This window comes from Castor canadensis, chromosome 11 (assembly GCF_047511655.1).
Source record: "Castor canadensis chromosome 11, mCasCan1.hap1v2, whole genome shotgun sequence".
NCBI classification, from domain to species: domain Eukaryota; kingdom Metazoa; phylum Chordata; class Mammalia; order Rodentia; family Castoridae; genus Castor; species Castor canadensis.
Window position 1 is genome coordinate 141,349,730 of NC_133396.1, and position 24,035 is coordinate 141,373,764.

General features: G+C 54.2%; 1 protein-coding gene across 8 annotated transcripts; it reads right to left on the reverse strand.

The window, feature by feature from the left end:
* Nucleotides 1-1,315: 1,315 nt before the first annotated feature.
* Nucleotides 1,316-23,804, reverse strand: Psen2 (presenilin 2). 8 transcript variants are annotated; one of them, XM_074048839.1, is made up of 12 exons: nt 23,691-23,804; nt 14,678-14,833; nt 12,585-12,799; nt 11,184-11,325; nt 9,596-9,663; nt 8,740-8,960; nt 8,002-8,100; nt 5,959-6,042; nt 5,574-5,672; nt 3,056-3,174; nt 2,526-2,639; nt 1,316-1,983 (listed from the first exon to the last, which is right to left on the reverse strand). In XM_074048839.1, the coding sequence occupies exons 2-12, from the start codon at nt 14,813-14,815 to the stop codon at nt 1,828-1,830; spliced, it is 1,455 nt and encodes a 484-aa protein (XP_073904940.1). In that variant the 5' UTR covers nt 14,816-14,833; nt 23,691-23,804; the 3' UTR covers nt 1,316-1,827. The 8 variants fall into 8 exon arrangements, with proteins under 8 accessions (XP_073904940.1, XP_073904936.1, XP_073904938.1 ...); XM_074048835.1 differs by having other exon boundaries at nt 5,574-5,675; XM_074048837.1 differs by lacking the exon at nt 23,691-23,804 and adding an exon at nt 22,060-22,163 and having other exon boundaries at nt 5,574-5,675.
* Between the last annotated feature and the right edge of the window lie 231 nt (nt 23,805-24,035).

Here is a 24,035-nt window from a genome sequence, read left to right on the forward strand (position 1 = left end):
AGGATGATTCCAGGCACGAAGCATCGGTACCTGGCTAGACCACACAATCTTAAGAGGCCACCATCATGTATGTGTCTGTCATTGACTGAAATGTCTTATGCAATGTGACCATAACTGTCCAAAGATCAGCATCTCTCCAGCATTACGCATTTTAAGAGACATAAATCTTAGTAAGTAAAAGACAAACAATCCAAATGACAAATGGGCAAAGGCTATGAACACAGGTAACAGACAAGGGACCTACACAGCAATGCACTAAAGAAATGCTTCACCTCGCTGCAACTGAAACCCAAAAGTGACACCAGTCCCATCCCCCAAAATGGAACCAGCACTGCAAAGTGCTGGGCAACCTGGGGAGGGGCTCTTGAACTGGAATCAAAGCATTCACTAATTTCACCGTTGGAACCCCTCAGAACATTCTTGGAACAAAAACATTGTGATAATCATCTCCTCCCACCTCCAGGGAGTATCCTCCTTATCCTCCTCAGCTGTTCCCTGCTTTGGCTCTTGAGATGAGGCCATCACTCCTGGTCTCCGCTCTGCTCTGTGAACCGGGTTCCAGCTGCCAACAGAGGGACACCACCCACCCCAGCGGCATGCGGCGTCCCCATCCTCCCTTCTCGGTTCTCCAAGGCCTCCCCTGAGCCTCCGGTTGCAGCTCAGGGAGCTTCCGCTTTGAAGCACGCTGTCAAAATGGAGTCGCATATGTTCGTTTCTCTTACAGCACACAATCTGCGCCCCTCACGTGATTTCTGGAACAACCGTTTGAACTGCAAGGCACAGATGTGTTTTTTCAGCAGTCTGGCAGGACAGGCACCAGCTCCGCAGCTTCCAGGCTCATGTCCCCACCTGGAGGCATTTCTGAGACTCTGCAGCCTGTGACTGATGCACAGGTGGCCTGTCCATCACCATGTGCAGGGCCCACAGGGCTGCACCAAGGAAGGAAGGGGAGTGGCTTCCTTAACCTGGCTCTCCCATGGCCCCCTCAGCACGCCAGCTCCCATGTGGACAGACATTTACTGAATGAACAATCATTTTTGCAATGCATTGGAGGGTTTGACACTGCGCAGTGTCAAGGCCAAGGCCATGGGTCTGCTTGGCCCCGGCAGTCGTCCACTCCAGAGCCATGAGACATGAGGCCTTTCACAAGTTCTCTGCACACCTCTGTGTAGGGAACTTTCTAGACAAAGACGTGAGTGCAGAGAAACAAAGCAGACACAGCTCCCTCCCCAGCCATAGCATGTGTCAACCCAGGAGAGCTGTGAGAGCAGGAAAAGGCCCAAAACCTCCCCACGAAGCCAACGCTGACACCGTACAGGAGGCATCTATTTATTGATAGAACATTAAGCCACTTCCCAGCAGTAACTGTGTGACAAAAACAGGCCTCGGCTTCCAAAAGTGGTTACAGTGACCCCAGGGACCAAGTGGTGGGGATATTTCTGACAGAGAGCTGGCTCTTGTCTCTGGCCACAGTGACCGGTGCTCTGTGCTTCCCTGAGCATGGCCTGCTGTCCCCACCGGTCATACCTCTCTCTGCTCTGCCCTGGATGGCCAGGCAGCCTCCTCCAGACCCACCCTGCAACTTCTCAGTTCCCACATCGCTGTGTCCTGTGGTGACTCCAGGCGCTCACACGGGTGATCCACAGTCTGGTGACAACGCAGCTAGCACCAAAAAGCAGTGTCTACTTTCTCTTCACAGAGTAAACAAAGCACTTCTTTTCTTTTTTTTAAGGAAAGAAAAGTCTTAAAAATATATGGCACTAGAGTGTAAAGCCTCACCGGCATCCAGCGAGATTCCCTACAGATCCCAGTTACCACTCCCCGCGGTCAGATGTAGAGCTGGTGGGAGGCAAGCGTGTCCATGAACGGACGCACCAGGTTGTCTGTGGAGAAGTAGAAGATGAGGCCAAAGGTGATGGAGATGGGAAGGGCAGGCAGCGCTTTCTTGAACACAGCAAGCAGCAGGAGGGTCAGACACAAGCCCTGTAGGACACCAACGAGAGGCAGGGTGGGTGACCCCTCTGCTTGGACAGGTGGAAAGACACTAGCCCTGTCCTGGGCACAGTTATTCAAGACTGGCCAGCTACAGTGCTGGACATGCCATTGTCTTCACTGACTCTTAACAGCCCCACAAGGTTCCCCCTATCAGGACACCTGCCCCACTCACTCAGGACCTCACTGAAAGCCACTTCCCAAACCCCAGAGGCAGCTGGCTGCTCTGCCAGGCTGTGCTGCAGCCCCTCTGGGTATAGCAGTCACCAGATGGCAGGAGGCACTGTAGGGAACATTGGTTTACAAGAGGATTAGATGGCCACAGTGCCAGTGATGACCACCAAGGAAACTAAATATGCCATGTGGCCTGTCCCCTCGAAAACAAGCATGGAGGTAGTCATCCCACCTCTGTCCCAGGCATCCAGGTGGTGACAGGGACAGAGTATCTGTCCTGCCCTCAAGGACAGCAGGTCAAACAATGTGGCAGGGAAGGGTCTGGGGTCTGTGACATCCCTGACCCATCCCTGACCTACCCTGTGGACAGAATGAGCTCTTCCAAACACCAAGCACCGACCACCCTGGTACCCAGGGCTTTCATGACAGGTTCGGACAGGGCTGTGCAACTCAGAAACTACACCTGCTCCAATCTGAAAGGAAGTGCTCGCAGGGTGAGGTCCTCCCCAGGATGTGCACCTGCCCTCCAGATTTCACTGCCAGGGTTCACAGTGATGCGGAAACCCCAGGAAGTGAAGCATCAGCCAAGCAGTGGGAGAGCAAGACTCTCACTAGCTACTTCCTCTTCCACAAACCTCAGGCACCCAGGGACAAGCCCACAGCTCTCAGCCTGGCTCTGGCACTGAGGCACATGGTCACTGAGGCAGGAGCCCTTGTACCCTCCCGTGTGGTCCCACAGGGCAGAGAACATCTCTGCGGCCACACATCCTGGAAGCCTTGGTCTCAGCATCTCCTTGCCAGCCACCCCCTCTCCCACACTGCCTTTGTCCCTAAGAGGGAAGACAGCAGCTAGAAATGCCCCAGTAAGGCCCCGGGGATCCCCACTCACTATGAGGATGGCAACAAAGCAGGCCAGCGTGGTGTTCCAGTCCCCGCTGCCTGTGGCCGCTGCCTTGCCCACCAGCACGCTGTAGAAGATGAAGTCTCCCAGGCCTAGCTTCACACCTCCTGTGCAGGGAGGGAAAGAGGCTGCTCAGGCTCCAGAGCCCTGACAGTAAGCAGGCAGGGGAGGGTGGGGAGGGAGGAGGCGAAAGATGGGTACATGCTTTTCTTTTTTTTTTTTTTGGCAGTACTGGGGTTTGAGCTCAGGGCTTCAGCCTTGCTAGGCAGGTGCTCTACCACTTGAGCCACTCCTCCAGCTGGAAGGATGGGTACATGGGCCACAGAAGCCCAGCCACAAGGGGAAGCATCCCTAATGCAGTCCTACAGCCAGCAGACCAGGGACAAGGACGGCTGCCTCTGAAAAGTGGCAACCAGGGAGGAGTAATTCCAAGGACCGTGAGACCAAAGTGCCTTGCACAGCAGGCTGACAGCTGGTTGAGGAAAAAGGCAGATAATGCACAGCCAGCTGGCTCAGGCCGCAACAACTCCCATGCATGTTAGGAAATTACGTTTCACTGCTTTCAAGAACACGGATAATAAATACTGTGACAGAGACCTTCTGGAGACCCTTTCCCCTTAACAATAGGAAAGCACAATTAGGAGTCAGCTCACTCACTACTAAGGTGGGAGCGTTTCCTAGCTCACTTGGGAAACCTACAAGTACCTTGCCTGTGATCCTGAGCTCTCTCCTATGGCTTCTTCTTACAGCCCCTGGCAGCTCCCCACCACCTCCAGGCAAAACCTAAGCTCCCAGTCCAGCAGACTCCGAAGGCTCACTCTGGCTCTTACTATGCTCCAGTTACTTACCACACTCTCTGCTTGACCCTACCTCATGGCCTGGAGCTCCCTGAATACCCTCACCCCAGCCTCTGGGCCATAGCTGCTGAAGAATCTGGCTGGCTTTTGTCTGACTGGTTCCTGGGACCAAGCCCTTGGCATTTCCCAAGTAACAAGATCACACCTGACTCTGCTGAGACAGACAAGGAAGGGTCTATTCACAAGACCAGCCATGTGGGCCTGACCTTCAGGGAGAGGCGAGTCTGGAGGTGGAGGTTTGGGTTTGTGGACAGAGTCAGGCAATTGTATCTATGCAAGGAGCTCCAATAAAAATGGTGGACACCAAAGCTCAGGGAACACCCCCACATGCCAGGAGGAGGTGGGCCCTGCTCCACCAGGAGAACACATGGGAGCGTTGCCCTCAGGACCCTCCAGACCGGCACCTGTGTGTCCGGAGCCACCCCTTGTGATAAAACTGCAATTGTAAGCCCAGTGCTTTCCTGACCCTGAGGGTGTCACGGGACTCTTCAGCCAGCTGGTCAGAAGTATAGGTGGCCTGCAGACCCCAGAACTTGTGGCTGGTGCCTATGGGAAGCCAATTTCGTGGATGGCACCCTTTACCTGTGCTGACTCTCGGCACCAGCCCCGAGCTGAGGCCACCAGCTGGCATTGAGTGGAGTGCTGTCCCAGTCCCCGGCCTGGCTGCTGGTGGTGATCTTCTCTCCTGGCCAGTAGAGGTCTGGCACTGACTGCACACCCCACCCAGCTGCTCCCCAGACCTCTGGCGGGAGAGGCTGTAACCCTGTAGTAGCTGGCAGCTCTGGCCACCTGGCACACAGTGGGGTCCTGAACTGCTCTCTGGTGAGTGCCTATTTTAATCGCCTGGGAAAACAGCCATATCTCAGAGAGCCGTATCTCTCTGTCTTCAAGACTTCACATCTACCTTTCCATCCCACCACCCTGCCCCTGGCCTGTGGTGAAGGCAACACTGTTACCAGTGTGACCTGCGCTGTTGGCCCAGACCCTTAGCTTGCTGCCCGATCCGACACTGGGATGATGTCCTCAGGCCACTCAAGGCTGTGCTTCCAGGCAGAAGTGGGAGGCCACAGTCACCCCCTCCCCATCTCATTCACCCCCCCCAGCTGAGGCCCACCAGGACCATGGAGACACAGGCCAGACTCTGTTGACCTACAAGGCCCTTGGAGTTTTGCTTGCGTCCTGCCTGGCTGAACTCCAAGTGAGTCTGCCATAGCTGTGCTCAGAGGAATGGCCTCCTGAGCTCCTCTATCTAGCCAGGCTGTTACTTATCTTTCCAGCTCAGCTCAGAAGCCACTTCCTCAGGGGACATTCCTTGACAAGGTCAGAAGCCCCACTCTGGCCCTCCTGACATCCCACAATCTCCTTCACAGTCCTCAGTTATGTGGTTGGCACCTGCCTGGCCCTGAGCCCTGATGCCCGCAAGCTGCACCTCCTCTGGCACAGTACAGGCTCACAGCCAGACTCAACCCAGTCTGATAAACACAGCGAGCCTGACATTGGGGCCTGGCAATGAGACTAAGGGCTTTGCAGTTGTCTCCTTGGCCTTCACAAAGCCTCCTGGACATGAAAGGGGTCCACCCCACACAGACCTCAGGGAGCCCCACCCACCACCTTGGCTGAGGCAGACCATCTGAACGTGGGCACCTTACTTTCTTCCTCTTCCTCCAGCTCTTCCCCTGGGTAGCCAGGCAAGGGGGGCTCAAAGACCTCAGGGTATGACGGCTCCCCAAAGCTATCATAGGAGTCTTCTTCTGGTATCCGGGAAAAGAAGAGAAGGGGAGGGAGAGAGACAAAGACTGGTCAGAGGGCCCCAGACCTCTAGGAACAAAGCCCAGCACCAGGGCCTCTGCCCCTACCCACAGCTTTGCCCACCAAAGAGAAGCCAGAGAAGCTGGGCATGGACGGATGCTCCGACCCTCCCTCAAACCAGCTGGGTTCCCATAGCAAGCCCCTCTGCCCTCCCCAGAAACCAGTCTGACCTGAGCCTGGAGCCGCCCCAGTGACCAGTGACAAGGCTGTCGGCTTCACACTCACCCATCTCTGGGTCGTAGGGGAGCTGGAGTGCTCCCTGGGAGGAAGGGTCTAGCTTTGCCATGCTCACTGTCCACACCATGGCGGCTAGGGAAGAAGACCAGGGTCCTCAGGCAGTGCTGAAGGGGCTGCCCAACCCAGGAGAGACCCTACTACCCTGCAGACATCTGCTCAGGCTCTGTTGATGCAGGCCGCTGGGGCTGGGGCCGGACTCACTGGCCAGCCAGTACTACTCCTGTCTTTTTTTTCCCTCCTCACAAATAGCTAGAACAATAATAATTATCAGTGAACAGTTTGGTGAACTAATTGAATCCTTTAAAAAATCATAGTGAAAAACCAAAAATATCAAATGTAACCATGTTCAAGTGTGCACTTGAGTAGAGCTCAATGCCTCACACTCCTGTGAACACACAGCCAGCTCTTTCCTTCTGGCCAAACTGAAACTCCCTGCCCCCACTCAGACCCTGGTGTGTGAATACCTACCTGAGCCCTGCTCAGTCCTCTCTGGCCTGGATTCTTTCCTGAGCTCACTGCTCTGTATCTCTAGCTTTCCACCTGGACATCCAGCAAGGGTCTCACATTTGCTCCTCCCCAAGCCTGTGCGCAACCCCTGCCTGTTCCACCACCTGCTCCCTCAGCAAACCACTCCTGCCTGTCAACAACCCTGGCCAAGTCGGCTTCCAAAATCCCCCAGCTGCACCTCACCACCTCCACTGTTGCCCATGAAAACCTATCTCCCCTCCCCGGGTCATTCCTTGGCTCAAACCTGTTCCCTCATCTGCTCCTGGCCTTATGCTTTGCTCTCCACTGGGCTACCTGTGCCACCCTGTTACACTGTCAAGGCAAGCCGGCCCCAAATCTTCCAGTGGATCACATCTCCCTCAGGAGCAAAAGCCAAAGTCCTGGCTGTGGTGTGGAGGGGCTCATGGGACCTGGACGCTCCCCTCTCCAACCACTGGTCTCTGGGAGTTCCCTGGGCACACCTGGTCTATGCCCACTTTAGGGCCTTTGCAGCTGCTGCTGGCCCCAGATTTCCATAGTATCTTCCCTTACCTAAGTAAGGTCCCTGGTCAAATGCCACCTTATACAAAACAGCCTTCCCCCATGACCCTGAAGCCCTTGGTCCCTTACCTGCTTTATTTTTCCAGAGCACTCAGGACCTCCTGACTATCTGTCTACTTCTTTGCTGTTTGTCTCCCCTTCAGGAATGAAGGTTCCATCAGACAAGGCCCTCATCTGTGCAGGGATCCCCAGAGCCCCAGCACCAAGATGGCCCCGCACCCGGGGGGTCTTTCCACACCCACTCTGGCCATCCTCAGAATGCACCTAGATGGTGCTTTCAGGCGTGGTCATGCTGCGGGTCACTCCCCACAAGCTCGAGTCCTCTACGGAGATCACTCAGATCTGAAGTTACTCCATAGATGGTTCCCCTAGAAACTCAGCTCTGTACTTAAACATGCCCGCCATCAGCTGAGGGGTGTCTCCAACATAGGGCTGCAAGTTCCAGGAGCCTGGACCATGTGGTCATTTCCTGCTGGGCCATGGCCACACCTGGTCAGGTACCAAGGCCACCAGGTAAGAACCTGACACAAAACAGGTGCTTTGTTGACTGCATATATAAATGCACACCTCACTACCAGACCCTGAGGCTGGAAGCCATCATAAGCCTTCCCCTCAGAGATGACCAACTTCCATCAGCCAATCTATTGTCCAGAAGGCCCCAGGACAAGCAGGAGTTCCCCATTCCCCTAAGTCCCACTCTGAGGCCCTCCTTAGGAACTGGCAGGGCTAAAGGGGTGCTGTAGATTCTGAAGGCCACAGTGCTGCCCGGTCACAGGGTCGCCCTGTACCAAGACACCCCTTTCCCACTCTGACTTTCCAAGTAAATTCCTGAGCAAGATGCAGCCCACTGTGGGGGCCACCAAGGTCTTCTGTCAGGGAAAGAGCAAACATTTCTCGTCAAATCTGAGAGCTATGGCCAAGCCCTGTGTCCCCACCATAGCCTGCCTGTGGCCCCACGCTGGGCAGAGGACCAGGGCCACTCACACGAGTATATCAGGGCAGGAAATATGGGCTCATTTCTCTCCTGGGCAGTTTCCACCAGCATCCTCAGTGGTCCTTTGGGACACAGCACAGCCACAAGATCTGGGAAAACAGAGACATATTTGTCATGTTATCCTGAGCAGCCCTGAGAGAGGGCCAGCTCTTTATCACCAACACCCAGGGCAGTCTCAAAACATTCCTTGTGCTGGGCTGGCACCCCAAGCCCACCAGTTCTGGTCACAATCTAGAGTTGGCAATGGCTGGAGCCAGAGTGAGATAGATGTAAACAAGGAAGAGCTATGGGCCTTAGACGCAGAGGATGTGCTTGCAAGTCCCACTTCTGAACCCCTTATCCTTAAAATAGGACTCAAGACGCTGGCTGTGGCAATGGTGTAACCCCAGCTCAGCAGCAACCAACAGGCTGGGTCACTCATGGGGAGCGCAGGTGCCCAGAGCACACAGGCTTGTCCCGAGGAACCAGCACTCTCAGTGGTTCAGACCTCACGGTTGGTGACGCTTGGTGAGTGCGTCAGCAGTGATGGGCACAGAGCGAGGCTGCTACTGAACTCACCTCTGGAGCACCAGGGCCCAGTGTCACAGAGGACAGTCTCCCAGGCCTCCTGAGGACCAGGGTGGGGGGTGGGGGCGTGTGTGTGTGTGGGGAAGTACAAGCGTTCCTATACCTGCATTCCCTGTGTAACGGGGAGAGAGACCCAGCCAGCCTGGCCCATTGCCACCTACCATACACAGAGATGGCACCCAGGATAACCCAGGCCGACCACTCAGGGAGGTACTTGATGAACACCAGAGCCATGAGCGCGCTGATCATGATGAGGTAGGCCTGCTGCAGCACCAGAGGCCCCTTCCAGTGGATGCTCACCATGCCCACTGCCCCAAAGTTCCAGACGGTCAGCAGGAGTGTGGGGTAGTCCATGGCCACATTGTAGGTTTTGAGTACTTCCCTGTGGAGCCAAGATGAAGCCATGCTGGGAAGCTTCTCTGTTCCCCAGCCACTGAGTTCCAACCTCGTTTTCCAACCTGGCCCTACCTTCCACATTCCCCTCCTCCATTCCCACTGACTCCACAACTAACCACTCGAATATCTTCTGGAAGGAAGGGAGTGAGCTAGTGACTCGTTCGTGGGGTGCTCATGTAAATAAACGTGTGCCAGACCCTCTGCCCATGGATGGAGACCTTGGGAGAGTCCTCTCCCACCCTCCAGTCTCCTTGGACCACTGAGTCAGGCTGGTTATCTCAAATCAAAAGACAACATGGAAGTTTTATATGTAAACTAGGAAGCACTCAGGCTTAATCCAAAAAGTCAAGTGTAAATTTCAAAGGTTTCCACCCGCTTGGCATTCATAGAGCCCCACTCCATGACGGCTTTGTTTTAAATCAGGAGCCAAAGATTCATGGCTCGCTACAGAGACCCACTCCTGTGTGGAGGCCCATGGGGGAAGAGCCTTGAGGCCTGGACTCCTGACACTTGAGAGGGCTGGCTCCCAAAGGCCACTGTTCTCTGTCCAGTCCTTCATAGCAATGAGGCCACCGGGAAAGGGGCCCCCGGGGACCATGCTGCTTGCCAGCCACCACTCACCCGAGGTAGATGTAGGTGAACAGGAACAGCAGCATCAAGGAGGACATGATCAACCAGCCGTGGATAAACTAGAGGACAGAAACAGGACACCTCACAGTGCCCATCTACCCACAAGGCCCCTGGAGCAGCTGCCTAAGCTAGGGGAGCAAGTGTTAAACATCTCCACCTCAGGCTGCAGCTTCGGGGTGAGGAGGGTCCAGACCTTCAGGGAATTCTCTCCAGTCAGCCTCCTGGGGTGTCTACTGACCCCCAGCTTGTGATCACCCACTGCTGCCCCCACCACTTAGAAAGGATGTGCTGGGCATCTCCCACCTGCCAGGCCCGTTCCAGGCTCTGGAAATAAAGGGAGCAAAAGTCTCAGCCTGGGATGCATTCCAGGTGAGGGACACCAGACGTCACATAAAAAGTCAACAGATCTGCAGGTAGCACAGGGGCAGGACACAGGGCCAGGATGCAGGAGGCTGCTTAAGGCTGGGTGGTCAGGGGAGGACTTTTGAGGGCTAGTTTTTAATACAGACAACTTAGGAACACCCTTCCCGCAAGAACACACCCACAGCCCCCAGAAAACTCATCCTCCTTTCCAGGCCAAGCACAGAAGGTCAAGAACGAGGGTGGGGCCCACTCTAAACCAGACCACAAGTCAGCTCAGGGACACATGGTGTCACTTCCTTCCAGCTCGACTCACTGGGCTGCACACACAGCCAAAGGGGGAGGCATCAACTGGGCCACCTGACAAAGTGGAACACCCCCATCTCCAGAACGCCCCTGAACCTTGTTGAATGGATGGCTAGGCTACCTCTTCCCAGTCCCTGTGGCTGGTCACATGATACCTGCTGACCCCATCAGGGCCAGGTCTCTATACTCCCATGCCAGCTTGGGTGCTGTAGGCTATGCTTCAAGCAAGCAGCCCTTCACCCCATTCCCACCCCATGCCTCCTCCTTCCATTCTACAGCCCCCCTGACACAGGCCACAGGTACTGACTGACTTCCTGTCAGCCACCCGTGCCCAAGTCACCCGAGCTGGGCCAGCACACTCTCCATCTCTTCCTAGTCCACAAGCGGCTGCACCTGTGGTCAGCAGTTTTTCAATCAGTAACACCTCACTTAACCTCCTGGAACCAGTGTCCCAGAGCTTGACACTCCGAAGGACACACAGTGTGCATGACCAGGCAGGCAATCAGCCTCTCCGCTCCTCCCTGGGCAGCTCCACGGCTACAGGAAGTCTGGCCCACAAACTCCCAGGGCACCAGGTCTCAGGGTGGGATGTGATCACCCTGCCCAAAAGGGAAACGGAAAAATAAAATACACCTGGAAGCGAGGCGCCTGTGAAGGCAGCCCAAGACAGACTCGACACAGACACAGGACGATAAACTCCAGGCAGAAGTGGGCTGGGAAGGCCTCGAGGAGGGACTCAGAGGTGGGTGCTGTGAAGTTCAAAACGCCGCAGGAAAGTCAGAAAGTGGTGGGGTACAGGGTGGGAGGGAGAGGGCGAAAGCCAGCCTGTTCTGCAGCAGAAAGGGGCTCTGGGCAGGCGCCTTGGCGAGGGAGGGCTCAGCGGGGAGGGCGAGGCGTGGGTGCCGGGTCTCACCTTGTAGCAGCGGTGCTTGTACAGCACCACCAGGAAGATGGTCATGGCCACGATTACACCGATCATGGTAAGTGTGTTCAGCACGGAGTTGAGGAGGCGCTGGCCCACTGAAGGCGTGTCCTCCGTGAAGGGTGTGTAGATGCTGAGGTCAAGAGAGGGTCTCAGCTCTGCCCTCTGCCATCTTTTATCTTTTATAATGTATGTACTTTACTTGTGTTTGGTGGTACTGGGGTTTGAACTCAGGAACCTGGCACAGTCTCCCACTGGCTGGGCCCTGACAGCACCATCGCCATCCCTGTGAACAGTCCCTGCCCTCTGGTCCATTTCCTGGCCTCCCAACCTGAGGCTCTCCACTTGATGGCAAAGGGACCCCAAACTCCTCCCCACCAGATTAACACCCCCTCAGCTCTGGTCCCTACCACCAGGCAGTGCTTCCTCCACCTCTACTTCATGAGCCCCACCTGACCCAGGCCTCCTTCACCACCTGCTCCCCTGCCCTCCCCGCACCAGGCCCAGGGGCTGCACCATGGCTCTGTACACTCTGTCCACACCTCCCCACTCTCCCCAGCCTTGACACCGGGAGCTATGATGACCAAGTCTTCTCCATATCTTTCACTGAGCTGCCCAGGGCCCAGCACTACTAGCTTCTGGATGTGGGGGCTTCTCTCTTCTTAAAACAAACAAACAAAAAAAGCAAGGAAACAAAGTCAAAAGTAAGCAAGTGTCTACCGAAAAGGCCCAGTTATTTGGAGAGGCGCTCCAGGGAGGAGCACGGGGGCTCAGGGACTCTCCCCTCAAGGCTGCACTTCCACCTTTACTGTCACCTTCACTATCTGAACACAAGGCTTTGCAAGTCCTCCTCACCAGGCTAGAAGAGCACACATCATCGTCTGCTCTACCCGAGGGAGCAGAGACCCAGAGAGGAAGTGACCTGTCCATGTGGTGACTGGTGGCACGGTGGGCCAGGACCCAGCATTTGGCACACGGAGCTCACCTCAGTCCACCCTGCACACCTGAGTGCTCAGCTTGCAGCGGGTCTGACTGAAGCCTTCCTTGTGCAGTGACTCGCTAGCTCTCTAGGAAGCCCCATCACTACACCCATCAAACAGACAAGGACAGAGAGGACTGCAGCATGGGCTGGGGGCATGGCTAAGTGGTGGAGCACTTGCCAAGCAAGTGCAAAGCCCTGAGCTCAAACCCCAGTTATCCCCTGCCGAAACAGAGGACAGGAGTGTGCCCAGGCAAGTCACATGGCCAGGACACAGTGCGCCTGGGTGAGTCCGGGCAGTCCTTCATCCCTGCTCTTTACGGCCACAGGCCTGCAGCTGTCGGCAGCAGCCCAGAAAGCCTGTGGCCCCTAAACCCACCTCCCCCAGCCATGCTGCCAGCCCCCCAACTCACAGCTGTCCATTCTTCTCCGTGTAGAAGCGCACGGATTTGATGGTGGCCACCACCACGATCATGCACAGCGTGACAGGCACGAAGAGCATAATCACGTGCTTCGCCCCGTACTTCAGGGCCAGCTGTTCCTCCAGGCCTGATGGCCGCCCGGGGACCCCACTGCAGACGTACTGGTCAGGGTCTTCCTCACAGTCCTCCTCGCTTTCCTGGCTCCTCTGAGGAAAACCACATTGTGAGGGCCATGGAGCCCCCACAGCGAGCCACCGTTGCAGTGCAGGGGTTTTCAGAACTGGAAATGAGAAATCTGTGGCATTTTAGATATAGGCAGTAGGCTGAGCTGTAGTGTGGGTGGGGAGGGCCAAAGGTCAGGACATAGGAAAACCTCAGGATCTGGAGAGAGGCAGGAGGCTGTGGCCATGAAGGGTGTCACCTGCAGGCCCATGACACAGTGGCTAATGAATATGTAATACATCAAAAGTATCTTTCTCTTGCCAGGTACCCTAGGGACTCAGGATGCTACAGCCATGCTGACCTGGGAGGGGACAGGCCAGGGGATAGGGGAAAACAGAGGTAATGTTCTGGTTGACGAAGCCCTGACCAGAAGAGGCAGGATGGAGAGGGATGCCCTTCTGTTGTGAATAAGATGCTGGGAGGCGGCAGGTGTGCCTCAAGTGGCAGAACACTTGCTTAGCAAGTGCAAGGCCGAGTTCAAACCCCAGTACCACCAAAAAGATAAGTAAAAATAAAAGATGCTGGGAATTGGCAGAGGAAGAAATTACTCTGAACTTTTTGCCCCCCAAAAATTATGCAGTCTCAACTAAAGGGGCTAAATGGGTGCCACACATCTGAAAAGATCTGGGTTTGGGGCAGGTGGGAGAGTGGCAAGGGCAGGACACATGCCAGACAGACACTGGCACAGATGGTTTGGAAGGAATTTCCATCTTGGAATTGTAGCCATTCAGGGCCAATGGCAGCCTATTATTAATCAGGTTCACAGCTAAAAAAGAGCCAACGGAGACAAAAATCAAAACACAATGGTTCTGCCTGCAGGGGTTATTTGCAGACAGAGTTCTAATCTAGACATTCAGCTGAGAAAGGGAAGGATGGCTGCAAACAGACAGGAACTGAAACAACTAAAATACACAATCACCCCAGGATCGAGAGAAGAAATCCTGTAAGGAAGGGCAGAGCAGTGGCTTTGAACTGATGAGGTTTACTGGGAGCACAGAGGCTATGCTTGAGCAGAAGAGGAGAAAAGAGCTTGAATTTCAGCACGGGGACAAAGGCTGGCTGGAAGGAAAGTGTAACTACTGCAGGGGGCAAACAGAATGGGAGTCACACAAACTCAGATGCCGCTGTGCCCGACAGGGAGGGCTGCTCCGGCCTGGGGTCTGCAGGGTCAGATCACGGTGCAGCCCCCGCTCCAACTCAAAGTCAAGCACGACTTGGGCAGACTCTGCTCAGTTACAGGTCCCAACCCTGGACCTGTCCCTACCTGCAACAGCTCTCTCTCCTACCATCCTAAAGCTCGGTGCTACCTGTCTCAGCCTCTGGGAACCCAGTGTCCTTCTCGGTACCTGCAAATGGTCTATACTGGAGGGGTAGCAGGGTAAGCCGACTTTAGACTGTGACTGTGCAGACTACTGGAAAGCCCTGGTGGTGAGGACACTGCCCCTCCCTGCTCCTCACATGGAGGAATGCCTGGTTTCCATCCATGAGTCAGTCAGCTTTCCATCGCTCTGACACACACCTGAGATAATCAGCCCATAACGAGAAAAGGTTCACCTGGCTCAGTTTTGGAGGTTTCAGTCCATGATCAGTTGCTTGGGCAGAACTACATGGAGGGGCTTTAAAATCGCTCACCTCACGGTCAGGACAGGAAAGAGGAGAGAAGAGCCCAAGATCGCTGCGAGAGCACAGCCCCAGTGACCTGAAGACCCCCACTCAGTCCACCTCCCGAAGGTCTACTACTTCCCAGCAGCGCCTTGCTGAGGGACAGCCTGAACACCCGGGTTTTGGGGGACACCCAGACCCACAAAGGTTAGGAACCCCTTGGCCCTGTTTCAAGGCTTCCAATTGCTGATGGGACTTACCCACTGGGCATTCTCTCTGTCCTCCAGAACCTGCCTGCCCTCCTGACAGGAGCGGGGTGTGGGGCTCTCAGCCGACATCAGAGACGTCCGCTCGTCACACACTTCTTCCTCGCTGTCAGAGGCCATGAATGAGAGCATGGCCCCCTTAGGAAGCACCTGGGAAGGGCACAGGGACCTTGTTCTATTTTCCTGAGAGGAAAACGCAGTGGAAGGCTGGGGGGAGAGGGACTGGAAGCAGGTTGAAGACCAGATGTAGGTCCGGTGTGCAAGCTTGAGACAGAGGTGCCAACGACTGCTGTAAAGCAAGAGTCCCCAAGAGCCACCACTGATGCTGCTGTGACCTTGTGTGGGATTGGCCTGAGGAGATTCATATCACGGGGGGGCAAAGCAACAACCCAAAAAGTCTGGGCCACTCTGAACTGTCAACGCATTTCACTCATTCAATCAACAAGCATCTGTGGACAGCGACTGTGTGACAAAGATTGTGCTGGGCTCTGGGACGGTAAAGACCAGTAAGAAACCATCTTGTCCTACAAAATGAACCAAGAAAAAAAAATCATCCAATGTGACAAATGACACAACACAGGTGCTCACCAAGAGGTGGAGGGACACAAAGCAGGACTACATGTCAGAGACCAGCAACATTTCTGGAGTGGAAATGCCTGCTGGAGGTGAGATCTGCTGGTGGGACAGAGGGTGAGGCAGAGCCTATGGAGGTGTGAAGGGCTCACATGCCTCGTCAAAGACGTCCTCATCTTTGGACCACCATGAAGGACCAGATTTGAGTCTACAAATGTCAGGGTGCCACTGACTACAAATGGAAGGGGACCCGACATGGGGGTATGATACAGGACAGCATCTGGGAAGAGCTAGGCAGGCCTACACTGAGCAGGAGGTGGATTTTAAGGGAAAAATGAACTGATCCAGGAACCACTGAGTGTCTACAGTTAAAAGGGGAAAGCATCTCAGGAACGTCTGGGTCCAGAGCTCGGAGGCCAAGACGACAAGAATCCTGAGTTCAGAAGAGACAGCCAAGGCCAGGGGCCTGTGAGCTGCTTATACCTGCATGTGTGCGGGGTAGGAGCCAGGAGTACCCACACAGAAGAGACCACAGAGGGAAGCCTCTCCCCACCTCGGGCTGCTGCACAGTAGGGTGGAAGCCAGTGCAGCCCCAAGTGCTCACACAGGTTTCAAGGCTGGGGAGGGCTTCAGACGGCCCCTAGCATCTGACTGGACTTCATGATGCTGGGGAATGCCAGGCCTGTCTCTGCTGAAAAATTATCTCCAGGCGAGTCACCCCTGGAATTCATATGAGTTTCAAATGAAGCAGGCAGGTCCTGTGTTCCTAGCAGGGCCTGTACCTGTCACTCTTTGACGACAGCTGTGGCCTGGACTCCCATCCAAACTTCCCCTCCATCCTGCTGCTACAGTTGAGAGTAGGGCTGGCCTCTGCTTGCCTCCCTAACCCAGGTCTACTGCAAACAGCTCCCTGGTGAGCTCACAGGGGCACCAATGTGAAGAAGCTCCCAGCCTCAGAAGTCTCTGCTTAGCGTCTTCTAGAGCAGCGGCAAGTAGTGTGAGTACAAGGGAGGTAAGAAGAACCATGCACTTCTGGAGCCCAGAGAAGCTCCCAGCCACTAGGCCTCCACCTCTCAAGGACTTAGAGAGACAGGACATGGACCTAGGTCAGGAAAAGGTAACTACTTATGTGAATGCACGAGAAGGGGACATGGGGACACGGCATGGTCTATCTTGACAACATCCAGCAATCTGATGTGGTCAAATGAGGGTCTGGTAGGGTGGACTGCTCCAGGGAGGGGTTTGGTGCCTGATCAAGGCAGAAGCTTAGTTTGGCAGTGTGGCCAGCCCAGGTGTCTCACAGCATGTGAACAAAAAAGTCCTTATCAGGCAGTGTGCAGCACGGTGCATCCTGAGGTGGCTGTGGACCCCTGCCCTTCACATCGATTCCCCAAGACAGGGCAGAGCCCAGGGCCAAGGAGGGAGGCTGTTCCTTGAAGACCAGGCGTTGGAACCAGCAGTCTACACAACAGAGCTGAGTTTGCTGAACACAGCTTCACTGCCCCCATTCACTGAGAGGTCTGGGAATTCTTAGCTTTAGTTCCTTCACCTGTGGAAAGGAAACTATCATGTGGGATTCAAAGGAGACCTAAGGTCCTCCTTGCTCCTGGAGGCTTGGTCTCCTCAGCGATGTCCTAAGTGAATACCTACTTGGACCTGAGAGCCCACACACACGCACACACACACACACACACACTACACCTGAGGCAATGGTGAATTCTCTTACTGAGAGACAGGTACTCAGTGCTGGACACTTGCCTGGTATGTGCCAAACCCTGGGTGCCATCCCTAGCAATGAAGAAAAAAAAAGAGGGGCACCTCAAACACACAGCTGGGTGCATTTTCCTAGAATGGAGCCTTGGATGGTATGAAAGCACAGTGGCTCTCGGACACTGTGTCACAGTATCAGTTCTGCCCTGTTCCTGGGGACTAGCAAGTTACACCCTCCCTCCTGCTCTTCCCAGGCTTTGGGGTAGCAGTAACTGGAGGGGCAGAACTGGGAGGTCCTATATTTGCAATGTGACAGGCTGCGACCCTGGAGGACAGGCAAGTTTGTGGTTCAAACTCACAAGGGGCACAGCTTCCTCTGTGCACCCCCATGTGGCAGTGCAGGAGAGAAACAGGTGAGCAGAGCAGAGATGCTGCATTAAAGCTAACGGGAGGTGGGCACAGAGGAGTAGGCACTCAGGACCAAGCAGGTTTACACCCTACCAACTTCCAATAGCTAACAAGACATCTCTAGAAAGCATTTCTGCCTCAGTTTCCCTGACATCTCTAAAGGATGCAGTGGGGTGAGTAAGCTTAAAGAAGGGCTGTGCCACTGCACTGGACAGAGGGAAAACCACCTGGTAGCCACTGTCAGCATCATCCACACTCACTGACCCACACAGACCTGGTCTCCTCAGGATCAGACAGGTTTTTTAGGAAGAAATATTTAAAAACCATAAGATTAGCCTTTTAATCCACAAAAAAAGATTAGTATATATGACCAACCACAGAAATATACAACCAACTTGGGTGAAAGCTCAGTGGTAGGTAGAGCACTTGCCTAGCATGTGTGAGGCCTTGGGTTCCATCCCCAGCACGGCAAAAAATAAAATGTGACTGATTCAAGGTTACCCTTGGACCTAGGTACTGTTTCTGGGCTCTTCGGCACTGTGCTAGGCCATGTATTAAAAACACAGATCCCTGAGCTCCACACTAATCCAATGTGTGGGGAACTGCATTTTGAGATGGTCCCCGAGTGCTGGGCGGGCCTTGCTCAGTAAGGCCAGGGCGCCTCCTCACCACTACCTTTGTAGCCCCACAGCCCAGCATCACTGGACCGCTGGAAGTGGAGAAGCAGCACACAGCTCTTTCTCCTGAATCCCAGCCTGGTCAGACAGCAGGAGGAGAGGAAAGTTCCCTGATCAGCAAAGCTCTCAGGCTGAAGAGGCCCCTAAAGAATCCGTGCTGTGAAGAAGGGTACAGGAGAATAAGGTGCCAAATGCCACAGGACTGACCTTACTGAAAGCAGGAAGAACCAAAAGCTGTAAAAAAAACACTCACGCTAGCATTTCATTGATCCTGAAATGCTACTTCTCAGGATTTGTCCTAAGAAAATAATAAAGATTTACAAAAACATGTGCTGCAATTCTTTATCGCTGTAAAAGAAAAGTGAAAACACTTGAGATGTCCGGCTCTGTTCTATGACATGGTTGTCATTCTTATCTGCAACTTCACTTTCTGTGTTCAGTTACCTGTGGCCAACTGTGGCCCAAAAACATTGAATGGAAAATTCTACAAATAGGCTAACTCATAAGTTTTAAATAACAAGTAACAGAATGTTATAAATGTTGTATTTTATTAATGTCAATCTCTTACAGTACCTAATTTATAAATGATCCTCTATCATCTACACTGTATACGTAGGGTTCCATACCATCTGAAATTTCATGTGTCCATGGGCGTGTATCCTCCACAGACAGGGGGACTGCGGCATATCCTTCTGATGGGACTATATATAGACTATTACAAATCTTACTTCAAAGAATACTTCAGAACACAAAAAGAAGTTAAATTCACGGAATATAAAAAAATATTACAAAATGTTAAAGGTGATTATTTCAGACTGGTGGGATTGTGAACTATTTTTACTGTGTATTCTTCTGCATTTCTGAGTTTTTATAGTAGAGAAGGATTATCTGTACTTTTCTCAAGGGAAACACCAAACACTGACACTGAGATTTCTCCCCTCTGCCCCTTCCTGATGGCCTCGCTGGCCTGGGGGACAGATGGGAACCCATGCAGCAGTTGACATTTTCTCCATAGCCCTGATTTCTGACACAGAAGGACATGAGAGGGCTGGGCTTCGCTCCTGCTTCCTTGGGAATTCTTGAGCCTCCTTTGCAAGCACTAAAATCCTTAGAGGGAAAAATCTACCCAAAGAGCAGACAAACAACCTTGCTGGGTTCATCAAAGTGACGCAGAGAACTCCCGGGAGCCTGACTCCCAGGGAAGTGGGGGGCCCTGCCTCTCCAAAGCTGATGTCAAACCTTCTGACCACCTCCCACCTGTTCCGCAAGGGGCTAACGATGCAACCTGTGATTAGGCAGTGCAAACATGCAAAGCAGGGTAGCTCACTTTCATTCAACCACTGAATGAGACTGAAATGCAGATTAGCCAAACCTAGGGAAGTTCCCAACCCCCAGGTGTCCGCAGTTCCTGAAATTATCATGGAAACCCGGTGACCCAGTTTCCTGACCTCCTTTTCACTGCAGAGAAAAGCAAAGGTTTGCCTTAGTGTTTAGACTGGAAACAGATTTTAAAACATGGCAAACCTCGGTGCCCATGGAAAGAAAGAGTCCAAGACCACCTGGGAGTGGCTATCAGGCAGGTTTGGAGCCCAGACACCTGGTTTCTTCCTCCCAAAAAGGTGAGCTGAACAACACTTCCTGCTTTCAAAGGGTTCTGTCTATGGTCACACTTTCAGCACTCTCATGACTGCTGGAAAGTCCCAGTCTCCCTGGACACTGAGACTTGCTAAGGCCAGGTAACACCTTGAGGAGTCCCACAGCTTCCCTGCCCACTTCTCACCCCCAGCTCTGGGCATCTGACTGTGAATCTGACCATCTGCCTATCCATCCCAGCCCATATCATGACACACCTCACTTGCTCCCCAATACTGGAAGGAGACCTCAGCCAGACCTGAGTCCCTGGCCCTAAAGTTCTGCCCTGCCCTCCCGGAACACAGGCCCCAGGGACCCTCGAATGGAGCCTCCCGATCCCAGACCCATCAGCTCTCTCCTACTGGAAGTGCCTGGGATCCAGGCAGCCTCTCATTCACTGAAGCAGACTGGGAAGGGCAGTTTGTGGGGAGTGGCAGAAGGAGCCCCTCACATACTGCTCTCAAGTAGGGACCAGATTATTTTTTTAATGAAAAGCAGGAAGCCGTGGTCAAAGGCAGAGGCTTTGGAGGCACAGGGATCAAGTCACCCACCTGTGTGATCTGTGTCCTGGATGCACAGCCTTGGACGATTTAATCTGACAGGGCCCACTTCCTCCTCCATAAAAAACAGAGGACTGTGAAAACTGAGATAAGTGCAGAGTGGCCAACACACAGTGGGTGCTCAATAAATGGAAGTTAAGGAAAACAAAACAGAGGGACAGAGAGAAGGAATTACGAAAGCCTGTTGATGCCCCTGTTGGGAAGCCAGGATCTGCTAAGCCACCAGACACATGAGCTTCCAAGGGTCAGGCCCAGGGGAGAGATCCCGTTTCCATCCAGCCCTAACCTAAGACTGTAAGATTACGTCAAAGCTGGCGAGGACCTCAAAGGTCATCCAGTCAGCACCCTGCTTCATAGCTAAGGGAACCAAGGCCCAGGGGTCAAAGGGAATTGGCCAAGGTCCCATGGCAGAGCCATAGCTATGACACAGGTCTCCACATGACCCATGGAGGAGCCCTTCCCTGGTATGTGGCGTCATGAGGCGTACACACACAGTGGCCAGGGCAAGTATATGTCTGAAAGGCCCCTACTCACTCCCTCTCACGGCATGCCAGCTCACTACTCTCAGTAAAGCTCTCCTGCCCAGGACCCCTCTATTCTCCTCCTGCTGCAGATCTGTGCTGTACAAGGTGGGGAGTGTCCATGTGTAGCCATGACAGGATTGTGGGTGGTGGGGGTCAGGGGAGGCGAACAGGGCACTGCTTCTCCAGGCCGTTCAAAATAAGTGTCCTGCCATAGGACTGGCAAGAAAATTAAGGACACAATCAAAGCCTCTCCCTAACCCATCAAAACTAGTTTTCCAAGTCGTGCCAGGCAGCTTTCCGTTACTATAACAAACACCTGAGACAATCGACTTCTAAAAAGAAAAGATTTATTTTGGCTCACAGTTTTAGAGGTTCTAGTTCAAGGTCGGCTGGGTTTGCTGCTTTGGGCCTGTGGAGAGGCGAAGGAAGAACTGCTCACCCCATGGCCAGGAAGCTAAGGAACCGCATGAGAGGGGTAGGGTTCCACAATTCCCTTTGGGGACACTGAACACCCAAGCTATATCATTAGCATACTCAATGCAGGGAACATTCTTAAGGTGTAACATGAACAGAAAAAAAAAGTCACCTACACTTTCCTACCTCTACTGTCTTAACAGATGACTCTAGGCAGGTGCCTGGAGTCAGAAAAGACATGTGTGTTAAGACAGGCAATCTGGGACTGAGGGATAGCCAGTGACCTGAATCTTTAGAATGACCAGTTACTACTATTATTAAAAAAAAAAAAAAAAAAAAGGAAGTTTTTGGCTAGGGTGGAGCAGAAAGGTGAGCACCTTTAAATTTTCTTCCCCTGCTCAACAATTTTAGCAAGGCTGAACTCTCCCAGTCCATGAAGAGGCTACAAAAAATGGTCTCCTCACTGAGTTTAGTCTTTCCTGAGGGCTAGCATGAAATTATTCTTCTCCCCAGGTATTCATGTGCCAGTGATATCGTCTCCAACTCTAAGGCCAAAGTTACACAGGCATGGAGTCCATGAGGGTACCGCTGAGCCCAACGCCCGTCCCCCAGGGCCTGCAGCCCAGGGAACTCAGAAATATTTGTCCTGTCCAACTAAGCAGAATTCCAAACTCAAAGCAACAGCTGACAACTGACACAGATGTTCTCTTTAGAAACATGCATGGGACCTACACACACAGCTTTGTTTCTTTTAAAAAAATATTTTTTTTTTACCCAGTTTCTCAGGAAGTTGGTAATGGGCCCCACAGAAACTTTCTGGGCAGCAGTGCAGGCACAAGCATGGGAGTGGAATGTGGGAAGCCGCCTGTGCAACTCACAAGATGGAGATGACGGTAGGCTGTGTTCAAATCCTGCTGCTCACAGGCATGGAAGCAACACAACTGGACAAGTTGCTTAACTCCCCAAACCTCAGTTTCCCTTTCTGTAAAAGGACAGTGATAACTAAGTTACTGAAGTTCCTATGGTAAGTGATAACCACTGCACAAAATGGCTACGTGGCAGACTGCGTAGTTATCAACACCAACTTAGAGCAAGGCCAAGATGGATAAGAGACTTATCCACTGTGAGCACCAGCATGGGCCAAGGGAAAGGGTCAGGAAGACCCAGTGCCATTAGACGCAGCAGGCAGTAGCCTTGGGCCAGGCCCTTCCCTGTCCTCCCCTTCCTACTTTCTCAAATGCACAAGAAACAGGGCACTCATTCCTCACCCGCAAACACAGACTCTAGACTTGGGACCTGGCACTTCAACAAAGGGCAAAGCTTCCCTCCAAATCTGAAATCAACCCAACCCAGCCCCCAAACTCTTGCCTCCATCCTGGAAGTCAAGGCACAAACCGGATTGCCAGCTGTGGGCTGAAGTCAGGACCCCTGGCCCCTTCACAAGCTGAGCCAGAAAACACAACAGCTACCACTCTTTCTCAGGCTCCCATAAAGCCACCTGCTCGCAGAGGGGAACCTGAGGCTCACACACCTGAAGCAGCTTACTCAGAGCCTTTAATTACTGCAAAAGGTGTTGGCCCAGTGCCTCAGAGGCTCAGGTTTCCACACAATGGACTGTGTACACGTGGGGGGCTCCATACTGAAGCTGGAGTCTGTCCTCACCATATTACCCCGGGGACAACCTCTGTGTCCCAGAGTGTTGGCTTAGAGTAAAACTGGTCTGCAACTGTTCTGTATGGAATGCTCCGGGATCCCCTATCTGTGAACCGGGATGCTGTCACTTTATCAACCAACGGTCCATGCCTACAAAGGCTTAAGCTGAGAGCCAGGATCGTTTCACGTAACTGAGGGCTGAGGCCAGGACACCAGGTTCTAAGCCTGGATCTGCCATAGCCTACCTGGGCGACCTTGGGCAAAGTCACTTTAGCTCTGAGGGCAGGGTTTCTTCCTAAGTAAAATTCGGAGTGGGGACTTGCTTCTGTTTTCGGGTTCCTTCAGCCTCAAATGCTTGCTTCTGGGCGTCTCCCACCGGCTGCAAATGCACCGGAACGCCCCAGTAAGGAAGGCCCGGCGACCCTGCCTGGCGCCCGCTCCTCCCGGGCGGGAAGACCCCGCGCCGTCCCCGCGCAAGGCAGTGCTGGGGTGGACCGGGCGCCGTGGGGTCGCAGGGAACAGGGACGAGCAACGCCGCGCCACAGCCCCGAGACCCACGTGCGCTGCCCCTTTAACAGCTCGCCCCGCGCCCACCCCGGCTGGGGCACCCGCAGCGGGAGCGCGCGGGGGCGAGGCCAGAGGCCCGGGCAGCTCCCCGCGCTCCTGCCACGCCCCAGTTCCGGGTCTGCGCCCTCCGCTCGCCCCCAGAGGCCGCAGAGGCCGCAAGCGCCGAGCAGCAGGGCCCACAGCCCGGAGCGGGACCGAAGCCGACCGCCGCGTCCCCCGGCGTGCGCAGGGCCCGGATCCACCCCGGGCTCTCCCGGCCGCGCGCTCTCAGCCCTGCCCGCCCGCTCACCTGCTACGCCGCGTCCAGCACAGTTTACGCCGCTGGCACAGGGCCTCGCCGGACCCGGCGTCGGCGCAGGCCCCGCCCCGGGACACGCCCACCAACAACGCCCCGCCCCCATGCCCGCCCAGTGACGCAGGCGCCCTGGGCCCCGCCCATGGGTAAGCCCCGCCCCGCCCCGCCCCGCCCCGCCCCGCCCCGGGCGGGACCACGTTTCTCGGACCACTGCCGCACCGGTGTCACCAGAGCCAAGAAAAGCATCGTGGGCACAGAAGGTCCTGGCCCGCGCCGCGTCACACCGCGGGGACCATGGCGTCAACCTGACAATGGCCTTCCTCTTCTTAGGGCCTGGCA